Genomic DNA, 21,537 nt, shown 5'->3' on the forward strand with positions numbered 1-21,537 from the left:
AATGTGCATTTTGGTATGGTTGCTTCAGACCCATGTAGGGCAATGGAGCCCTTCCAAGCCAGGAGTGAGGTAGGGCAGTAAACGATGGTGAATGGGAACTTTCAGTACCAGAGTGCTAGCCTCCTGAGGGTGGGGCCAGATGTTGATATCAGTGCATCTTTAGTTGTTGAACAGAGATATGATATCTTATAATACATTTGGTAGGGGGGATATGACCCATTCCCAACAGTAATGGTGACTTATAATGTCAGTGATTCTCACAGTGGAAAGAGGGAAATATACAGCTTCATGTGTATTCCTAGGAAAGAGTCTGATAGCACTATATACCCTTAAAACATTCAAATAGGTAGTTTAAACCATTTCTGCACTAAGGGCATCCTTCTTCAGCTGGTTATCTAATGACAGTGACATATATTAACTGTATAGTTGTAGGGGAAACACCTATAAATAGCTTTTCTAAAAACTCTTGTGCGTATAAAGTGATACTGCTATTACAAATACCTTTTGTGGCCAGGAGTTGATATTGCCTTGATAAAAAGTCAACCATAGAATAGTGGATGGAATATAGCTATAGGGCAGAAGACAAGCACTGATGCCAGCGGCTAAGGTGTCAGATAGTTCAGAAGATGATTAACCATCCAAGTCTGGCTCAAGGATCCCTTGCATAAGCTTTCATGTGCAATAGGAAATACATTTTTCATCAAGTAGGAAAAGTTAATATTTAGAATATGAACCAAAATGAAGAACATAAAAACCATTTACATGGGTTTGCCTAGTTAGCAGTTAGACTTGAGATTTGGGCATCAGCTCACATTTTTAGTCACGGGGTGTGGGGGAAATAAAGGATGAATGTGTGATTTATGAAGGGTAAATTCAGATAATTATATAGGCTTTGAAGAAAATAAAGCAGGATAATGTTATAGTGGTACGGTTGGAACGGGGGTGCTGCCTTGACTAGGGTGAGCAGGGGAGGCCCTTTGGAGAAAATACATGAGAACTAAGACCTACACAGGAAGACAGCCATAAAAAGATCTAGGATTATAAAGTTCCAAGCAGAAGGAACAATAGATGCAAAGACCCTGAATCATGAAAAATGGATAAGTTTAAGAGAATGAAGTAGGGCTAAAAAGAAATAGAGAGTCTCAGACTTCTAAATTTTTCATCTTTCCAGTATCATTATAATATTCCGTAGAATGCTTATTGAAATTCTCTCACAATAATTTTATTGTATTTCAAATCAGACATAAATATATGATTTAATGAAAATATTTCTTATTTTCAAACTTTTGGATCCTTTTTTTTCCCTTTTGTATGCAGCATATTAGAATTTTTTTTGAAAAATGTGATTTTATTAGTTCTGCTTAATTATAAATGACTCATAATTGTAACACAGTCTTTTCATTGGACTTGAAATCAGCTGAGGGGTGTATTAAACTTTAGAAGTATTCTCATTGATTCACTTAGACTTTGAAACTTAATTGCTATATCTTAGAAACTCACTTTGTAAGTAGGGGCCACCGCATGTATTGATGAGATTTAATCCTCATGTCTAATTTAAGGAAGTCTTTTTTTGTTTTTGTTTTTTTTTGCTTTATGTATTACAGCGAACGCTAAGGAACTATGCTCTTTCTGTTTGTTTTTATTTTTGGTCACATGTGGATTATAAACTAAGTATAGAAAATCTTTTAAAGAAAAATGTAACAGATTTATGTGAGGTCTTATGGCATATCTTGAGTAGTATTTGACCAGTTTGTGTTCTAGAGAATAGCTTGCCAAACTCCTGAACTTCAATAAGTGACTAAGCTAACCTAGACATGTAGCGTACTCCATTTCAGAAAGTTGGGGATGGTGGTGCTAGGATGGCTTAGCAGGAGTGTGGCACATAGGCCTGCATGGAACAGAAGAAACTAATGGCATTCTGCAGGCTAGAAATGGTTTTGGATCCAAAAGAGGAGTTCCAAAGAACCTCATCCAGCAGAGAGATGGAATGGCAGTAACTAGTTTCTGCAGTGGAGGTCCATTTGGATGCTGAATGCAAAGTGGATCAAGAGAACTTTCCTTTCGGGAGTGCTTCTCTAAAAAGGGAGTGGACTTCTCTGTCTGCCCAGGATGGAGTAGCAGGGACTAGATTTATTCTCCCACCTGACACAACCAAAAATGAGACAAAAATAACTGAAATAACAGTTTCTAAGACATTGGACATCAAGCAAAGGAGACAAGTGAACCTTAATAGACAGGACACAAATGAAGTGACCCTGTGATTATCTCAGTATTCTGCCTTGATAAAGTTTCATGGCTGCAGTGTAGGAAGGAGGGGAACCCAGGAAGACCCTTGGAGGCTCTCTAAGTTAAAGAGACAGAGTTGAGAGTCTGGGGAGACCAAGACAGAGGCCACAAGACACAGTACCAGAGAGGAGAGAACCATACAGAGAGAATCCTAGAAATGTGCAGAGGGTTTCCCTTGAATATTCAGCAGAGTACTGATAATAAGGTATGTGAGGCTCTCTGAGGCAGGAGGAAGAAAACATCTGAAAGGACTGTTTAATAGTACTTGGTGCCTACACAGTGCCTATTCCCAACAGCCAGACTGGAAAACCTTATATAAATCACAGGACATTGGGAAGAGCACTCAGGAAGGTCCCTCAGTAGTGGGTATAATGAGCCTTTGATCCAGACCGGCTTAACAAATCATAAAGCAAACCTCAAAAAAGTTATCCTTTGAATTATTCTCAAGTAATTTAATTATCCTAAAACAAAACTTAAGAATATTTGTAGGAATACAAAAATACCTAGCACCCAACAAGATAAATAAAATGTCTGGTATTAAATCAAAGATTACTAGGCAAACATTGAGGAGATAAAGCCAATTCAGAACTGACACAGATGTTTGAATTAGCAGACAAGGATATTCAAACCAGTTACTGTGACTGTAAGTTCAAAAAATTAAGTAGAGACATTGAAGATTTTTTTTTAAGCACAAATTTGTGTTTCTCTTCTCCATTTTCTCCTTTTACTGCTTTACCAATTAGATGCTTGATTTTATAATGTTCTCAGGTGGTTAGTTGATAGAAAAGTATATTTATTACAATATAGGAATCACGCTTGTTAGGCCACTGACCTCTTGATAAAAGACTACGAATTTGTTGGTTTCATGAATGTGTAATCACATCTAATATTTTCTTTCAAAGTGAAACCTAAGCTTATGAGTTGGCAAGGAATTGAACTTAACAAAATTCTTGTTCCAAAATGTCTGTTGGAGAATAAATCTTGACAGTTTCAGACTTTATATGTAGTTATGAAAATAAATGTAGCTAGAACACTTAACAGATTATTACATCCTTTGGTTGACAGTAAATATAGTTGAGGACTGATATTTAAGTTCTTCAAGCTTTATTTTGAACAACGAGTATCTGTTTGCTATCAGTATTAAAAACTTAATATTAAAATTATCAATATTAATTTCATATAATTATGTATTATATAAATTTATATGCAATACATATAAAATAATTGTATATAATTATATGTAATTTTAACATTAAATATTAAAATTATTGATATTACTATTAAAATACTAAATACATGTTGCCCTGACTGGTATGGCTCTGTTGATTGGGCATTGTCCCACAAAATGAAGGGTTGCCAGTTTGATTCCTGATCAGGGCATATGTCTGGGTTGCAGATTCATGCCCTGTTGGAACACATATAAAATGCTAGCGATTGATGTTTCTTTCTCATACTGATGTTTCTCTCCCTTTTTACCCCTCTCTCTAAAAATAAATTAATAAAATCTTTTAAAAAACAAATAATGAATGTTTCTCTAATTGGTTTACCGTACTCTTTTCCTCCCAGTTGTGTAAATGCCATTCTATATAGTGGGGTTCATAATGGTTTTTGTCTTTAATAGAGGCAATAAAAACTAGAGAATATATTTGAAGTTGAAAGTTATCAAGACTAAATATATAGCAGTCTCAAGAAAGGCTTATTAAAATTCAGCAAAACATAATTATGGGTGTCTTGGGTTTTAAGAAAAGGTAATCTTTTTTCTGAAGATAGATTGTTGGTAGCTTGTGCATTATAATTTACAGAGTAGGTAATACTTTTAATGTCTTAGAATCAGTTTATTAAATTTGAAATAATATTTTGTGTCATATATGATCTAATACCATTTTGGAGCTTATGTTTCTTCATCGGTTACTGTTTTTTCAGAGATGTTTTTGGAATTTTGAAATCAGTTATTTTAGCCTTCAGGTGAGCATAGCTAAACCAATGGCATGACATTTTGCTTTTCTCTCTTTCCTGGTATCCTCGAAAGAGTCTAGAAGTGGGACAGGCAGAGCCATAGTTAGCAGTCTGCCCTACCTGCTCTGGCATTAATGGCAGGAAAATCAGATGCTGCTCCTCTCTGTGGCAGGCCCTTCCTCTTGCCCTTTGGTACTGTGTTCTACCAAAGTTATATTCACCCAGTTTTACTGTGGCTAATAAAATCTGACCTTTTTCCTTGCTACCCTCTATCATTTCTGGTCTTTAGTTCTGGGTCAGAAAATTGGCACTTAATTGTTTCAAAGGGCATGCACTCTTTGTTACTGGATTTCAAAGAGGGATGCTGTCCCCCAGAGCAAGCAACATTTTCCTTTCTCTCCGGAAGTTGCATGTCATGTTTTGTTTATGACCAATTCTTATCCGTATACTAATATCAAAGAAGTACATTATTGTCATATAAAATAACATTATTTCTTTGAGGAAGAGAAAATAGAAGCTGATATATAGCTACCTAGGATTAATTCAGTTGAGAATTTATCAGTTGATATCAATATTTTGTGCTTGTATATGGATTTTAAAAAGTTGAAAAGTATCCTTTAAAATTATAAAATAAACAATGGACTATCTCGGGGAATGTTAAAACACTATTTTGCTTCATAAGTGAACTTTATGAAAAAATCCGCTCCCAAGTATCTGTTTATTGAATTGAGAGAGAGAGACATCGATGTGAGAGAGAAACATCGATCAGTTGCCTCCTGGACATGCCCCAATAGGGGACCACGTCTGCAACCTAGGTATGTTTCCTGACCAGGGATTGAGCCCCCAAAACTTTCAGTGCATGGGATGATGCTCCACCCAACTGAGCTACCTGGAAAGGCATTTAATAAATGAACTTTTAAAAAGATTTCTTAATTCAAGTGAACAGACATTATACTAAAAGTTTAAATATTGTTTTTTAAAGAGATATTATTCATTTTTAGAGAGAAAGGGAGGGAGAAAGAGAGGGAAACATTGATAGATTGCCTCTCTCACCCTCTGTCTATTGAGAAACGTATCTCGATATGTTTATCGATTTTAGAGAGAGAGAAAGATTGATGTGAGAGAGAAACAATGTTTGGTTGCCTTCTGTACACACCTAGCTGGAGATCAAACCTGCTACCCAGCTATGTGCCCTGACCAGGGATCAAACCTGCTACCCTTTGGTGCACAGATGTTGCTCCAACCAACTGAGCCACCTGGCCAGGGAATATATATTTTGTTTTTTACCAGCAAGAAAAATGAGACAAGAGGAGACTAATTTACCAGGAGCCATAGAGCCAAGAAATGGCAGAGCCCACACCAGACCAATGTTATTCTGACTTAAAAGTCTGTTCATACCCTTTATTCGTACTCTGAGTTTGGATTCTATGAAGTATGAAAAGACCTTCCTTTTCTCGGTGCATTGACTACTTCCGCTCTTGTGACTGGTAATTGTAAAAAGTGAGCAAGCAAGATTTTTAGTAATGGTGCCACTGGATCAGGAATATATTTGGAAGTGAGATGCATGATTTTTTTTTACTCCACCATCCACCCTATCCATGAAAAACACACCACACCTGTAAAGCTACACATTTTCAGGTGGCATGGCATTACTGTAGAATGCTGTGAAACAACAAATCCTGCCTGGGTAATAATGAGTGATACAGTGCTTGGTTTTTTTGTTTTTGTTTTTAAGAAGCTGGCTAACCCATTAAAAATTTGAATCTAGAAAATTAGTACACAAAAATTAGTAACACAAAGGCATTAGAATTCTTTTAATAATTTTACAATAAAAAAAGTAACCAATTAGTTGCCATGGGCTAGTCACCGAACACTTTTCAGTACATCATTGAGAATAAAGGTGCTTAACAGACCTCTTTTTGCAAATCACAAGATATCTACCAGGGCATGTTGGGTGTCAATGATGATGGCTTTCCACTTTCAGTAGTTTCCTAAAAAGAATTAGTTTCACAGAGCTGGGTGGAAGCAGATGTTGCCCAGGAATTTTGTGACAACTATGAGTTTTATGTACATGACTCTGGTACTCAGGCCACTTGGATGTTCTAATTAGGTAACTTCCTGGTGGGGCTAAAATATCTCAGGTAGGCCACACTTGCATTCAGATAGGCTACATTTGGCCCATGAGCTGCATTCTCGGTGGTAAAGATTGTGCACATGTGGAGTCAGACGTGTGGCTTTTATTACCAGTCCTATCATTTATTATCTGAGTGGCCTTTTATTCTCAAACCTCGTTTTCTTCATGGATTAAACGAGGATGATGGCACCTACAATAGGGTATTGTGGATTATAGGAGATTATGTAAGGTGCTTTGTACACTGTGTGGGATTTAGTAAGAACACTAATAAATATTCCATATCCCTGTCTCATCCTTCTTTATTCTACGTGTCTCAGCCACCTGCCTCTCCCTTTAAATCAGATAGATTTTCATGGGAAACAGGTCTAGGAAAGTCATTTTATTGCAAGTTTTTGGGGAATTTAATCTTTGCTGCCACCAACCAGTCCATTTCCTAGATCTTCATTATCTTTTTGGGGATCATTTTTTGAATTCCAAATCTTCTTTGTTACCATATCACTCAGATTCTTTTCAACATTAACTGCCAAGATCCTAGGATACCATCACCTTATTACTTTTTAGACTGTGCTTGCCCAAAGTAGATAAATGTATGAAACTGTTATATTAATAGAATTATAAATAAGGACTTAGTACAGTTTTTACATTGGACTAGGTGCTTTTCAAGAGGCTTGTTTTTATAGATAATGTGTGTTAAATGTCTTGTTTTATAACACATCTCCTGGGCAGGATCCATGTAAGAAATAACAGCAGGGACTTTTAAGATGCAGGCACTTTTGAGAAAATTTACTTCTAGCTGAAGGCCAACTCTATTCCAACCCACAACCCACAACCCAGCTTCCATCCTGTTGACCACAAACCCACCAAGCCTGTAAGTACACATTTTCATGACTGTAGAATGCTGGGAAACACCAGACTTGGTAATAATAAATGGTAGGTGGTCTTTTTGAAAGAGGTCTTATCAGATTGTGCCTATGAACAAGTAGTCACAGTGATAGATTCTGTCCATTAGCCAGAATGAAGAGTTGCTCTGCAAGTGTGTTCTATACAAAAAGTATTGTTGATCATAGTTTAAAAGAATCTTTTTCCCAAACATTTGCAAGTGTTAAGAAAGGAAAGAATAAACAAATAGGACCACATCAAATTAAAAAGCTTCTGCACGTCTACAGAAAACATCAGCAGAATAAAATGGGAACCCATCATATGGGAAAATATATTTGCCAATGAATGATACCTTGGACAATGGTTTGATTTCCAAAATGTATAAAGAACTCACATGACTCCACACTATGGAGATAAATAATCCAATTTAAAAAATGGGCAAAGGACCTGGACAGACACTTGTCCAAGGAGGACATACAAGGGCCCACAGACACATGGAAAAATGCTCAACATCACTAGCCATTAGAGAGATGCAGATTAAAACCACAATGAGTTGCCACTTAACAGTGGTCAGAATGGTCATTATTAACAAATAAACAAGTGCTGGCAAGGATGTGGAGAAAAGGGAACCCTAGGACACTGTTGGTGGAAATGCCGACTGGTGCAGACACTGTAGAAAACAGTATGGGATTTCCTCAAAAAACTAAAAATGGTACTACCTTTTGATCCAGCAATTCCACTGCTGGGATTATACCCTAAAAATCCTGAAACCCCAATTCAGAAGAACCTATGCACCCCTATGTTCATAGCAGCATTATTCACGATAGCCAAGTGCTTGAAACAGCCTAAGTGCCAATGAGTAAATGAGTGGATAAAAAAACTGGTACTTTCACACAACGGATACTACGCAGCAGAAAGAAAAAAGAAGCTCCTACCCTTCATGACAGCATGGATGGAACTGGAGAATATTAGGCTAAGTGAAATAAGCGAGGCAATTAAAGACAAATAGCATATGATCTCATTTATAGAGGAACCTAATCAACAAAACAAACAAATGAGCAAAACAGAACTAGAGACATGAAAATAAAGAACAAACTGACATGGACCAGCGGGGAGGGGGATAATGGGAAAGAGGAGGGAACGTGTACAAGGGACTCATGGACAAGGACAGTGGGAGGGGATTGTCTGCATGCAGGTGTTGGATGGGGCCGGGGAGAGCAACAAGAGAAAATCGGGACAACTGTAACTGAACAACAATAAAAAAACAAAAAGAAAAATGTTAGAATTGATTTTGCTATTGGAATTTTGAATGTGGCATTTTGCCCTATAGAATCATTGTGTTAGCTTTTTATCATGGATTTGTTCTAGGGAAATAGTTTAGTATGTAGAGAAAGTGTGCCTCCATCTGTGATGTGATTGTGTATATATAGATATTTATCCAGTGGTTCCAATTTGTTAAGTTCGCATCTGTATGTCTGATTTAGTTGATTTCTATACATACACAGATTTAATACACTTCTTGTAACATTCCATAGATTTATTTATTAATGTGATACTATTTTTTCATTCCGCCCTCATAACTCAACCCCTGTAGAGAAAATGATTAAATAAGCAATTTCACCCTTTAGAAATACTATTAGACTTTGAGTCTGGTGCTATTTTTTTAATGCATGAGTTTTAGGGTTTATTATTCTAAATTTTGTAAAGCCATTTGCTGAATTGAGTAAAATTTAAAATATGGGAAAATCTAAAGGAAGGCATTTCAGTTCATTCTGTTTAATTGATCTTCTGAAAATACTATCAAACTGAAAAATAAGAGACACTTTTTTTAAAACAAGTAGCAAACAAGTTATCAAATGAGGTTCTATGCAACCAAGTGTTTTTTATAATAAAATTCTCTATAGGAACAGCAAGGGCTTCTTTGAAAAAGCAGATATTCTTAGTCATTCTGCAGTCACAGTACTTGATAATCATGATTTGCTGAGTGTCTCTTGGGTCTGACTCTGTGCACATGTATGCACAGGGCAGATGAGTAATGACCTATGCACTTCAGGAGCTCTGCAGTATAATTGTAGAGATGACACCTGCACGAAATAACTGCATTACAAGGCAGTGCATGAAGTGTTATAACACTGATAGAATAAAGTGCAGTATGAGTTTCAATAAAGTAGGATCGCCAGTTGGATGTCAAGCATGTCTTCATGGAAAAGATGAACTTGAAGACCATTTCACACTGATTATTGTCATTACCATTTCTAATAGAATTTGAAGAATGACTAGGACTTAAAACTCCTGGTTTACCTATGCTTTTTCATTTGGTTAACTGAGAGTGTGACATAATGGTTAGGAGTAAAATATCTGCCATGTTCTCAATAAATGTTACCTGTCATCTTCATCATCATCAGTTTTACTTTGCTGCAAAAACTCAGTGCAATCCTTGTTCCTCCAAAAAGCCTTACTCTTTCTCTTTATCCCTAGAGAATCATCAACATGTCATTATCAAAGTGTTATTTTATGACAGTTTCAAATTGTTGTTTTACTTCTCTTTCTCACTGAAGTTCCTTGAGGCGATGGAATGTGTATATCCCAAAAGTAGTTATTATTCCTATTGCTATTCTTTATATTATTCCTAGTGTCTAAAGCTCAATAAATTTTTGTTGAACGAACGAACTCAAAGATTACATTCGATATAAGGAAATGGGGTAACAGTGAGAATAGAGAGAATTGGATGCACTCAGGATGTCTTGAGATAGAGTTGACAGGATTTATTGATGGATTTGGAGCTGGAGAATGAGGAAGGTGAATAAACAAAAGCTTGAAGAACTTGATAATGCCAAAATTGAGATGAGGAGGCTGGAGGAAGAATATGCTGTTTTGCAGATGTTTGAGAAGCCTACTGCGCTTTTGAGTAGAGCTGTTAAATAGGCAGTTGCCTATGAATCTGGAGCTTAAAGAAGAGATAAAGACAAAAATATGTTTCAGGAAGTCAGTAGCACATAGATGGTATTTGTGGCTACCTAACAGGATGAAATTGCCTTATGAGAAAATGTAAGTGAAGGAGAGAACAGGACCCAGAACAAAAGTTGCAGTGCTCCAGCATTTAGTGGTCTGGAAGAGATGGAGAATCTAACAAAAAACAAGACAAAACTGAGGCACCAGGAAAAAACCAGGGGAAACTCAGGGAATTGCCATTGGGTCATGTGCTGCCTGAGGGATTAGGATGAAAAGTAAGCGATCATTACATTTGGCAACATGATGATTGTTGGTGACCTTGATTGTACAGTTGTTGGGTCTGGAAGCCAAACTGGAATAGGTTCAAGACTGAATAGGAAGTGAGGGAGTAGAAATCTGTAGGAACTAAATCCTCCCTTGAGTAAACCGTAGGGATGGAAATCGTGTCTTTCAGCATCACCAGCCATAGGTTTCCAACCTTCAGATTATTTCATCAAGTCCCAAAATGAACTCACGATGCACTGCCTCCAAAATCTACTCTTCTTCCTAAGTTTTCAATTATTCATGAATTCACCTTCCTTCTAATGATCCAGACCAGACTCCCCATGGTTAATGTAGTTTCCTTCCCCCACTTATCCCCATGTAATTAGTTGCCATGGACTGTTGCGTCTTCTCCACAGCATTTTTCCAATTGGACTCCTCCTTTTCATTTCCATTGCCACTGCCACTGAAGTTGCTCTTGCCAGGCCCTAATTAGCTCTTCTTCAAACTCCTCTAATAGTTTCCAAAGTACTCCCTGCTTTTGTTCTCTCCCTTGTCAGTACATCTATCCATCACAGCTAGCATGTTCTACCTAAAACACAGCTTTGCTCATGTTGTTCTTCTGCCAAAACTAAAATCAGGTGATTTTCGCCTGGCAGTCAGACCCTCTACCTTTTTAACCTTATCTCCCATGACCTTCTCTTCATTCAGCCTGCTCCTCCAAAGTATTTGCTGTTTCTTCTTTTAAAAATACATCTTACTGATTTTGGTATTACAGTTGTCCCAATATTCCCCCTTTGCTCTCCTTCCACCTGGTACCCCCAATCCCTCCAGCAGCCCCTCCCTTAGTTCATGTCCAGGGGTCATGCATGTAAGTTCTTTGGCTACTCCATATACTCTACTGTTTCTTAAATGTAACCAGCATTGTTTGGCCTCCACACCTTCACTTTCACCTCTGCTTAACATGCCACCTCCTCTCTTCTTTTATCTCTTCTATATTTCCAAATGCCTATTACCTCTACCAAATGGTGGAGTCTGCCCTAAATACTAGGAAATTTCAAGGCTTTCAGTGCTACCACTTTATCAGTTCTTTAAAGATTTCATAATACTGATTTTTACTTTAAACCATAATTATCTGTACCACCACTACTTCAACCAATCTTCATTTTCAGGAATTGGCGAAGTTCTTGTAAATTTTACAAACAGTTGTGGGTAATGATTTGTGTAAATAGAGGGTGTCTAGGAAGTCCTTTGCTAAGGTTCTCTTCTTTTCTCAGTAGCCATTGATTTTGATGAGGCAGCCAGAAGGTGGAAAGGTGAGCATGATGACTTCAAATGGAACACAGCTCTCCACAATTGGGAATTACTCATTGATACAATACAGTGGGTTCTTTGTTTTATGCTCGTTGGTTTTTGGGGGTGAGGGAAGAACAGTGCCTGTGAAATTATTGCTCTGAGTTGTTAGCTTTTTAAAACAGGAGGTGCTTTTTAGAAATTTTGCTCACTGTTGCATATTCTAAGAGAAGGAAAGCAGAGGCTCTTTAAAGATTGTAATCATAGAAAAAAGAATTATTTATTAGAATATCAGCCTGAGTGATCTATCATCTTTACCAGCCATCAGGGACCTTAGGGAATTGCTACTAAGAAGTAAACTGAAGGTATCTTTTGAAGATGTTCTCTTATGATACATGTTACCTTTCTGTTAGATATTTCAGCTTTTCATCCCATTGTTGGAATATAAAGTAGGTTTTAGGCATGTTTATTTTACACCTAATCTTTTAAGAATTAAGTTGGACCATTAGTTAAAGGGAAACAATTGCACATGTTTTTGAAAAGATGGGATTGAAAATAGCATTCTTTTTCTTAGTTAATGAACTGTGATGCTGGAGCATTATTGTAAGGAGTCCATATTTTTAGAAAAAGAGGAATGAGATGACCATTTGATTTAAGAACCTCCACTTGGCTATTACAAGAACATTATGTTTGGCCTTTGAGTAGGCGGCTTGCCAGTCCTCCCTGCCAGCTGTTAATTGTAGTAAACTATTTTGGAACATGAGGGTAATTAGTAGTGTAGAATACTGATTTGAGAATTTGAAATATCTCTATATTAGTAAAATCTAGAGTGCAAATAAAAGATAAATGTCTCATATTTTGAGTGGGATAATAAGCCTTTACTAAGTAAACTTAACCTCCTCAAAATTACTTCTTATTAGTATAATGAGAAAAAATAGAATTAAAAATTTATGAAGGAAAACCTGAAAATAACTTGCTTTGACTTCTTTTGTAAAAATGTTTTATTTTATGTTTGTTCATCTGTTTTTCTCTCTTTACATTTCCCCAGGAAACTGTGTATTTCAGCATCCTTAATTGACACTGACAAAATTACCAACCGTGGGCTTTCCTGGAAGCTTCGCTCTTCTGTGTCAGGATGAGCTATGGCCCTCAGTCTTTTGATATGTGCTTCCCCTTTTATTTGAAAGGGGAAATAATTGCCCCTGTCTTGGATAATTTTTAATTAAAGATCTTAAAACTCTATTATTTAAAATTTACCAGTGGAAGGAAGATTAGATGCTTTTATAAACTGATTATACTGGTTATTATATATTATATACAAGATGGTTCATAACTGGCATTAAAATGCTCTGTATTTTCTTGTATGTGTTTCAGTATTTTAGTAGTTTAAGTTTTGGTAGAATTTTTTGAGCAATTAATAGAGTAATAGAAAAACTAAAAATGGTAGCTTTAGGTTAATTGTATTGGTAATTACAGTAAAGCATTGATATATGAGCATCCAGAGATATTACTCTGGGCATTTAAGGTACATAAATTTTTATTATAATCTTAAGAGCAGTTGCCATTGGGAATAGATTATTTTAAATTTACACTTTCTTTTTCTTTCTACAGGAAGGAACTTGAAACCTTCAAAGGTAATTTTGTGTTTAATTCTTCACTTTAAAGTAGATGAGAGTTAATTGATGTCAGATGTTCTTTCTTAATGATGATGAAAGAACTCATTCCTTTTTCTTTAAATCAGTTTACATCAAAAAAAGTTTGCTTAGTACTGTTTTGTTGGTTTTATTTAATCACAAGTGGTTTTGATACTCTCTATTTAGCTATAGATTTTAGCTATAACATATGTACCAAGTGAGAGTCTACTAATGACTACGATAAGTCATACATTAGGATGGCACAGTGCTAACTTTGAGGTTGTTGAGAATCATAATTTAAAAAAATTCTGGTTTCTGTTGTGCAAACTCTGGACCACAGGATAGGGTGCGGTGATAAAGACAGAGCTGTGTCCCTGCAGTTGACCCCTCAGTTACTTAAACCTGCTCAGAGGTGTTCAGTGCTGGGACCTGCTCTGCTACTGTTGGGAAACTTAGGATAAGTCTCTTAGGTTTTTCAGGCTCAGTTTATCCATCTGTAAAATTAGAAACTCTGATGAGCTATATTCTGAGATACTAAAAGCACCCAGCATTGCTTGTTAATTTTAGAAAACTTCTGAAGTTAGAGCACTGAAGAATTCTTAGTCGTTGACCCTTACTAGTCATGGAGAAACTGTAGAGAAAAAGAGGGAAAACCACAGACTTTCCAAGCAGCTTAGAGTCCTTCGAGTTCATTGTTTTTCAGTTACTCATTAGCAAATCACTATTCTCAGAGAGACTCATTTCAATTATATTTACCTATAAATTAGTATTGATCTTTAGATTTACTGAATGATTAAAGATTTTCCAGTATATCATTTATAGTTGATTTGTTTATGTATGTAATGTGTTTGGATGTTCTAGCAAAAATAACTAACACTTAAGATAAAAGGTATAAAGGCTTATTTCTGCTATGACTAATATTGAGCAGATATTGGCTAGATTTTGATTTAACTGACTGTGGTTATAGTACATGATTAAGTTCATGTCCAGTTTGTTGAGGGAATGTTAAATGATCATGTGATATAATGTATTATCATGACTATCATTATTCTTAATCAATTTGTGAACCATGACTCTTGTACATTTTTTTTATGAGCAATTTAAAATCCTCAAAAAATGGTCTTTTTCCTCTCATTCTTTCTTTTACTCAATTGGCATCTTAATTAGGAGAAGGAAAAAAATCAAGTTAACATTACAAGACAGGCAGGGACACTGATTACGCAAAATGTCAACTTCCATCTCAGTACTCAGGTGTTTTTTGGTTTGTTTGTTTTTTTTTGTATGACAGTATTCAGACAAAGAGAAAAGACCAGCAGTTTGCAAAAGGTTAGGTAGTGTTACATATTACCAAATAGAATAATTCAACTTATACTGATAGATCTTGTTTATACATACATTCCTTATTATGTACAACAGTTAACAGTACATCCAACCTACCCACAATTAAAAGTTTTCTAGTTTGAACAAACTGTAAATCAATTATTGTATCATATCAAGGTTTTTTAAATTATCAATATTCATTAAAATTCTTTCCTCTTGAATGTTATGTTAATATTTTAAAAGCATATAATAAAAGAAGAAATGGAACTACTCTTCCAAGACATTATGTAGAACAAAAATGTGTTCAAATTGTAACAATTTTGTTTTTGTACATCATTGTCTTTGTGTTTGTTTTCCTTTATAACATTGCAGGAAAACAAAAGACATTATTTTCTCCAATTGTTTTATTTAATTTGTAGTTTTATTTGGAAGATTTTTTTCTAAGTTGGTGAAAAATTAACTTTGGGGGACAAAAACACAAAATTAACAACTTTCAAAATTAGTAATATAGGTCAGCATCATCCAACAAGTTCTGGATTCTCCCTTATATCTTCCATTGAAGTGAATTAGTCAAGTTTGTCTTTTATTTGTGTCACATGCAGTAAATCTCTGCAATATTATTGAGACTAGTTATTGCTTGTTTGGTTAATCCTAGTAGCAGAAGGGTTTTCTCTGTTCCTCAGATATTGCATTCCTTTAAACTTTTTATTGATAGTCACTTGAAAAATAGAGAATAGAAAAAAGAGGGTAGGATATTTAAAGTTTTAATTTTTATTTTCAATAAGGAAGGAATTCTATTATTATAAGCACATGTAGGGTAAATACAGGCATGCCTTGTTTTATTGCACTTCTCCTTATGGCACTTAGAGGATAATGTATTTTTTTTATAAATTGAAGGTTTGTGGCAACCTTGTGTTGAATAAGTCTGTCGGCACCATTTTTTCAACATTTGCTCATTTTGTGTCTCTCTGTCACATTTTATAATCCTCACAATATTTCAGCCTTTTTCATTATTATTTGTTATGATGATCAGTCAGCAGTGATCAATATTGAGGCAAGACCCTTCATCAGCAAAATGATTACAACTTGCTGAAGGCTCAGATGATAGTTAACATTTTTTTTAGCCATCAGATCATTAATAAAAATAAAATATTTTTTAAATGAGATATGTACATTATTTTCTTAGACATAATGCAATTGCACACTTAATAGACTACAGTATAGTGAACACAACTTTTATATGCACTGGGAAGCCAAAAAACGTGTGTGACTTGCTTTATTGAGATACTCACTTTATTGCAGTGGTTTGGAATTGAGCCCATAATAATTATCTCTGAGGTATATGCCTGTAAGTTTTTCACAGTCCTTAGAGACATGGGAAATTGTCCATGAATAGACATGTCTGTTGTTTAGGGATTATCCATCATTTTTCCACTTTAATTTTTAAAATACATTGTCCATGTATAAATCTTAAAATCACTCTTAAGATTGTAAGTATAAGTATAGAAATACTGTACCACTGAAAAGAGGTAGAGGTAAGCAGATCTAAGATGGATATTTTTCTTAACTCTGTAAGATTCCTGACTTAACATGGTTTTAATGTGAAGACTTGCTCTTTAATCTTTATTTAAATGCCTTACCAAATTTAACCGTCATTTTCTATTTTCTCTATAAAACATACTGACAGCCCTAGCATGCTGAATGCTTGTGGCTGATAGGCTACTCATCTGTACATCTAAATATTTTTCTTTCCACCAGATGCATTGAATGCTTAATTGTGTTTGTTCCTTAACTCATTTATACTTGTTATTGTGATGTAGTTTAATTAAGTATCAGATCAAATGATGACAACCTCAGTATTTACAAGAACTGTAAGAAAACTAAGTTGACTGCTTTGGAAGATTTAGTATAAGTAGCTTTAAAAATTGATGTAAACAGTATAATTAAAAATAGAAAATATTTGGGGAAAATAAAAAATCCTGAAAGAGTCTGTACACAGATTGTTTCACATTTTAAATTCCTGCTGTGCTTTTCAAAAACCCACTGCACTGTGGGTTGCTTATGCAAGAATTTTCAAATCAATAGACCTATACTCAAAGAATTAATGAATAACAAGTACAGTTATATTTTAAATTAAAGTATTTTTAATGGATCTCTATATTAACTACTTATTAAAAAATTAAATGAGCAATGTGGGATCCAGTGTAAGGGAATGTCCAATATAATCTCCTCCTTAATATAAAAACACCCAGCCATGTCAGAAATGTGACTTGCTGGTGTGAAAACATGTTAGGATTTAAGAGTTATCATTGTCATAGCAAGTTGATCATCATGGGAATGTGTGGAAAAAAGCAGCTAAATCCAACCTGATACAGTGATCTGATCCCGTTTAAGGATTAGGTCTGAAAAGCAGTGCCAATGAAGGAGACTGGGTCAGAGTAGTCAGAGAAACAGGAAAAAAATACCCAACAAGATAATTTAGTAACAAGGAAGTCCAGAGAGGAGAAAGACTACAGGGCAAGTGGTCACTAATGATATAAATAATGCCAAGAAGTTAAGCAGAATGGGGAAATCCCATTGGATTTGACAATGAATAGGTAATTGGTGATTTGAAAGAGCTACTTGTAGGGAAAACCCAGATTAAATATCAGAAGTACTTGAGAAGTTAGAAAACAAAGGTGATACTTCTGGTCAAGATGGTGGCATGGGTAAACATGGCTTGCACAACCACATCAAAATTACAACTAAAATATAGAACAACCATCATTCAGAAATCAAGTTGAATGGAAGTTTGACAACTATGGAATTGAAAAAACCACATCCATCCAAACTGGTAGTAGCGGTGAAGACGGAATGGGCTGATCTCACATCACATGTGATAGATAAAAATTTGGGAGGGATATCTTGGGAGCGAGGAGTCCCAAGCCCCACATCAGGCCCCCAGCCCAAAGTTCCAGTGCCAGGAAGATAAATCCCCATAACTTCTGGCTGCAAAAACCAGCAGGGATTGAGTAAGTGGAAGAAACTTCTATGGTCCCAAGCAGTTCCCCTTAAAGAACCCACAAATAGACTTATACTCAGATTCACTGTCTCTGAGCTCCAGCTCTGGGGTAGCAGCTTGAAAGGTACCAGTGGCATACGGGAAGAAACTGAAGTGTCTGGCATCAAGGCAAGAGCTGGGGGACAGTTTTCTCTTAGACAGCAAGGTAGACAGAGGCCATTGTCCCTTTCTGAGCCCTCTCCCCATGGAGCCAGCAGGCCAGTGCCATATCTGAGACTCCATCATCCTAACACTATTTGCCCTGCCCTAGAGATCCCCTGAAACTCTGTCCCACTCAAATTATGGGTCCACTGAAATTGTTAACTGTGACATTCCATATGAATGGCTGGTCTTGGCTCATGTTTCACAATTTCCTAAATCCTACCAAATAAGCAACAGCTGGCCTGAGTGGGCCCCCAACCCCTGCACCTCTTGCTAAGTGGCCCTTGGCCCAGCAGTAGCAGCAGCCAGCCTAGATTCACAGTTTGGCTTCAGCTGGGAGTATCCAAGTCCAGCACAAGTAGCAGACATCTCAGACTGCTTTATACTTTGTGCAGGGTGGCCCTGGGCAGAACATAGGTGGGAGCTCACCTTGGCCTTTACCACCTGGGAAACCCCAGAGCCTGCACACCCAGTGGACAGCTACAGACCACATCAGAACACCACCATTCCTGCCCCTGCACAGCTGATCCTTCATGGAGTACAGAGGTTGGTTGTCAGTGGTCACAGGGAATCCTTGCAGCTACCTGGCTTGGGTAAATGCCTCCCATTCACCTACCAACAGCAATCAAGGCTCAACTACAGGAGGAGGGTATACTCAGTCCACATGAATGGTACACCTCAAGTACCCAGGTTGGGCAATAGGGGAGGCTGTGCCCCTGGACCCTACATGACACATACTACATTATGCCACACTATCAAGAACAGGGAATCATAGCTCCTCTACCAAATACATAGAAACAAACACAGGGAGGCTGCCAAAATGAGGAGATGAAGAAATATGGCCCAAATGAAAGAACAGACCAAAGCTCCAGAAAAAGAAGTAAACAAAATGGAGATTAACAATCTACTAGAATCAGAGTTCAAAACACTGGTTATAAGAATGCTAAAAAAACTCAGCGAGAACCTCAACAGCATAAAAAAGATCCAGTCATAAATGAAGGATACACTAATTGAAATAAAGAGCAATTTATAGGGAAACTACAGTAGATTGGATAAAATCAAGAATCAAATCAATGATTTGGAACATAAGGAAGGGAAAAACAACCAATCAGAACAAAAAGAAGAAAAAAATCCCCCCAAACGAGGATAGTATAAGCAGCTTCTGGGACAGCTTCAAGAGGTCCAACAGTTGCACCATAAGGGTGCCCAAAGGAGAAGAGAAAGAGCAAGAAATTGGAAATTTATTTTTTTAAAAAATGAAAGAAAGCTTCCCTAACCTGGTGAAGGAAATAGATATGCAAGTCCAGGAAACACAGAGAGTCCCAAACAAGATGGATACAAAGAAACGTGGCCAAGACACATAATTAAAATGCCAGAGGTTAAAGATAAAGGGAGAATCTTAAAAGCAGCAAGAGAAAAGAAGTTAGTTACCTACAGGGGAGTTTCCATAAGACTGTCAGCTGATTTCTTGAAAGAAACTTTGCAGGCTAGAAGGGATTGGCAAAAATACTCAAAGTCATGAAAAACAGGGACCTACAGTCAAGATTGCTGTACCCAGAAAAGATATTGTTTAGAATCAAAGGGCAGATAAACTGCTTCCCAGAAAAGAAAAAACTAAAGGAACATCATCACCAAGCATTATTACATAAAATTTTAAAGGGACCTATTTAAGAAAGATGATCAAAACTATGAACAATAAAATGGTAATAAATACATATATATCAACCATTGAATCTAAAAAACAAACTAAGCAAACAATAACAGAGACAGACTCATGGATACAGAGAGCATTTTGATGGTTGCCAGATAGGAGGGTTGTGTCAGGGAGTGGGTGAAGAAGTGAGGGTATTAAGAAGTACAAATAGGTGGTTACAGAAGCTTTGGGATGTAAAGTGCAGAACAGGACATGGCGTAGTCAAAGAACTTATACACATGACCCATAGACGGTGGTGTGGGGATTGCCTGAGGGAGTAGGGGGTACTCAGTGGAGGGAGCTAAGGGGGGAAAATTGGGACAATTGTAATAGCATAATCAATAAAAAATAATTTAAAAAAATAAAAATGATTTATGTGATCATCACATGCAAAAGAAAACAAAGGTAACATGAACTATTTTTGGTGAATGAAAGATAACTTGAGATAGAATCAGGGTCAGAATCAGGGAGAAGGTGAAAACAAGGATGTGAAGGAGTTTATTGGGGTCCTAGAGAACATGGAAAGCAATGATATTCATATAGGTCATCCTTAGAGAGGACATCTCTTTCCCTGAGACCTAAGGGAAGGAAAGGATGGCTGATAATATGGGGGAAAAGTTGACATGGAGGGAGGAAATAATTTTTTTGAGAATCCATGTTAAGTAAAGGCAATGTGGATTTGCAGAGCGTGGCTTAGAAGTAGAAATAAAAACCAAAAGAAGTATGCTTTGGTTAACACAGAATTAGGGATGGGAAGAGCGTATATGATACGTTAGCGGAGCATGGTAATCTTGGAGGCTGATGAGAGTAGCATTAAAATGATTGGCCATGGAATTGAGGTGAAGAGGAGAGGCCCGACTAGACCAGAAAATAAGCAAGATATGAGGTACTGGGGATGGTGTACAGCACAAAGGTGAACACTTACATTGTCGTGGTGGATCTTGTGGTCAAAAAAGGAATTTCACTTTGAGATCTTAGAGGTGGAGCAGTTCCCAGTGGTGATGACTAAATTTAAGTAAACATAGAAGTTGTAAGATTGAAGAGGTTGTCTAAATCAGAGCATTCTGAAATCATGAGGAGTCTTACTTGTTAGGATGGCTTTTGGATATGGATTATGCATACTGCTGGCTTGGCAGCGCTTAGCATGTTACAAATCTGTATATGATGATAGATGGTAAACGTGGTAGAGTTTATTGGTTCAATTCAAGGGTTAGCTTAACATACAAGGAAAAACTGTTCAGCCAGTATTTAGCAATATCTTTGTGATGGAGACTCAAGCTGGAAAACATAACTGTCCTCTGTCCTCAAGGATCTAAGGCACTATGGCAAAGCTTGTAGAACAGAAAGACAAATGTATAATGTTAATGCAATGTAGAAATACTGTAAGAGAAAGAAGCACAATAAGGCAGGAAAATCAACTGTTTAGAGACAGGCAGTGATACTAGAGCTGGATCTGCTCACCAGGCTGAAAAGGGAAATAAGGACATTCAAGGAAGAGGCAAGAACAATTGCAAAGATGCAGAGATATTTATTTTATTTCAAGAGTACAAGTTAAATTTTAACTTCTTATTTAATGAGGGAACTACAAATAATTTGGTGAGTCTAAAACATATGTTATGTGGGGGGAAGTAGTGAGGGATGAAGTTGAGATGTAGGTGGGGAACAAATGATTTGCAGTATTTTATGTCATGCAAAGAAGTTTTAGACTTTTTCCTTTGGGCCAGTAATCTCCAAAGAGGAATGCGAGTATGCAAAGTAATAGGAATAGAGAGGAAAACTAGAACTTCTGTTAGTTTCTTTTCTATATTATCCTTTTAAATTTCAATTTTCTGTGTATATTATGTAACAAACTAGTACAGGAATTCAGGTATGTATATTATATATAAATATACACTTTTGGGGTACATGTTAAAAGTTTTTGCTCAGG

General features: G+C 36.5%; 1 protein-coding gene across 1 annotated transcript in view; it reads left to right on the forward strand.

The window, feature by feature from the left end:
* Positions 1 to 21,537, forward strand: part of DTNBP1 (dystrobrevin binding protein 1) — a 145,901-nt gene that overhangs the window by 54,071 nt on the left and 70,293 nt on the right. Inside the window, exon 7 of the mRNA XM_054591877.1 lies at positions 13,373 to 13,395. Coding sequence (XP_054447852.1) covers positions 13,373 to 13,395 — 23 coding nt within the window. The remainder of the gene's footprint in view (positions 1 to 13,372; positions 13,396 to 21,537) is intronic.

Source organism: Pteronotus mesoamericanus, unplaced genomic scaffold (genome assembly GCF_021234165.1).
Source record: "Pteronotus mesoamericanus isolate MK-2021 breed Mesoamerican mustached bat unplaced genomic scaffold, CSHL_Meso_final scaffold_31, whole genome shotgun sequence".
Taxonomy (NCBI): domain Eukaryota; kingdom Metazoa; phylum Chordata; class Mammalia; order Chiroptera; family Mormoopidae; genus Pteronotus; species Pteronotus mesoamericanus.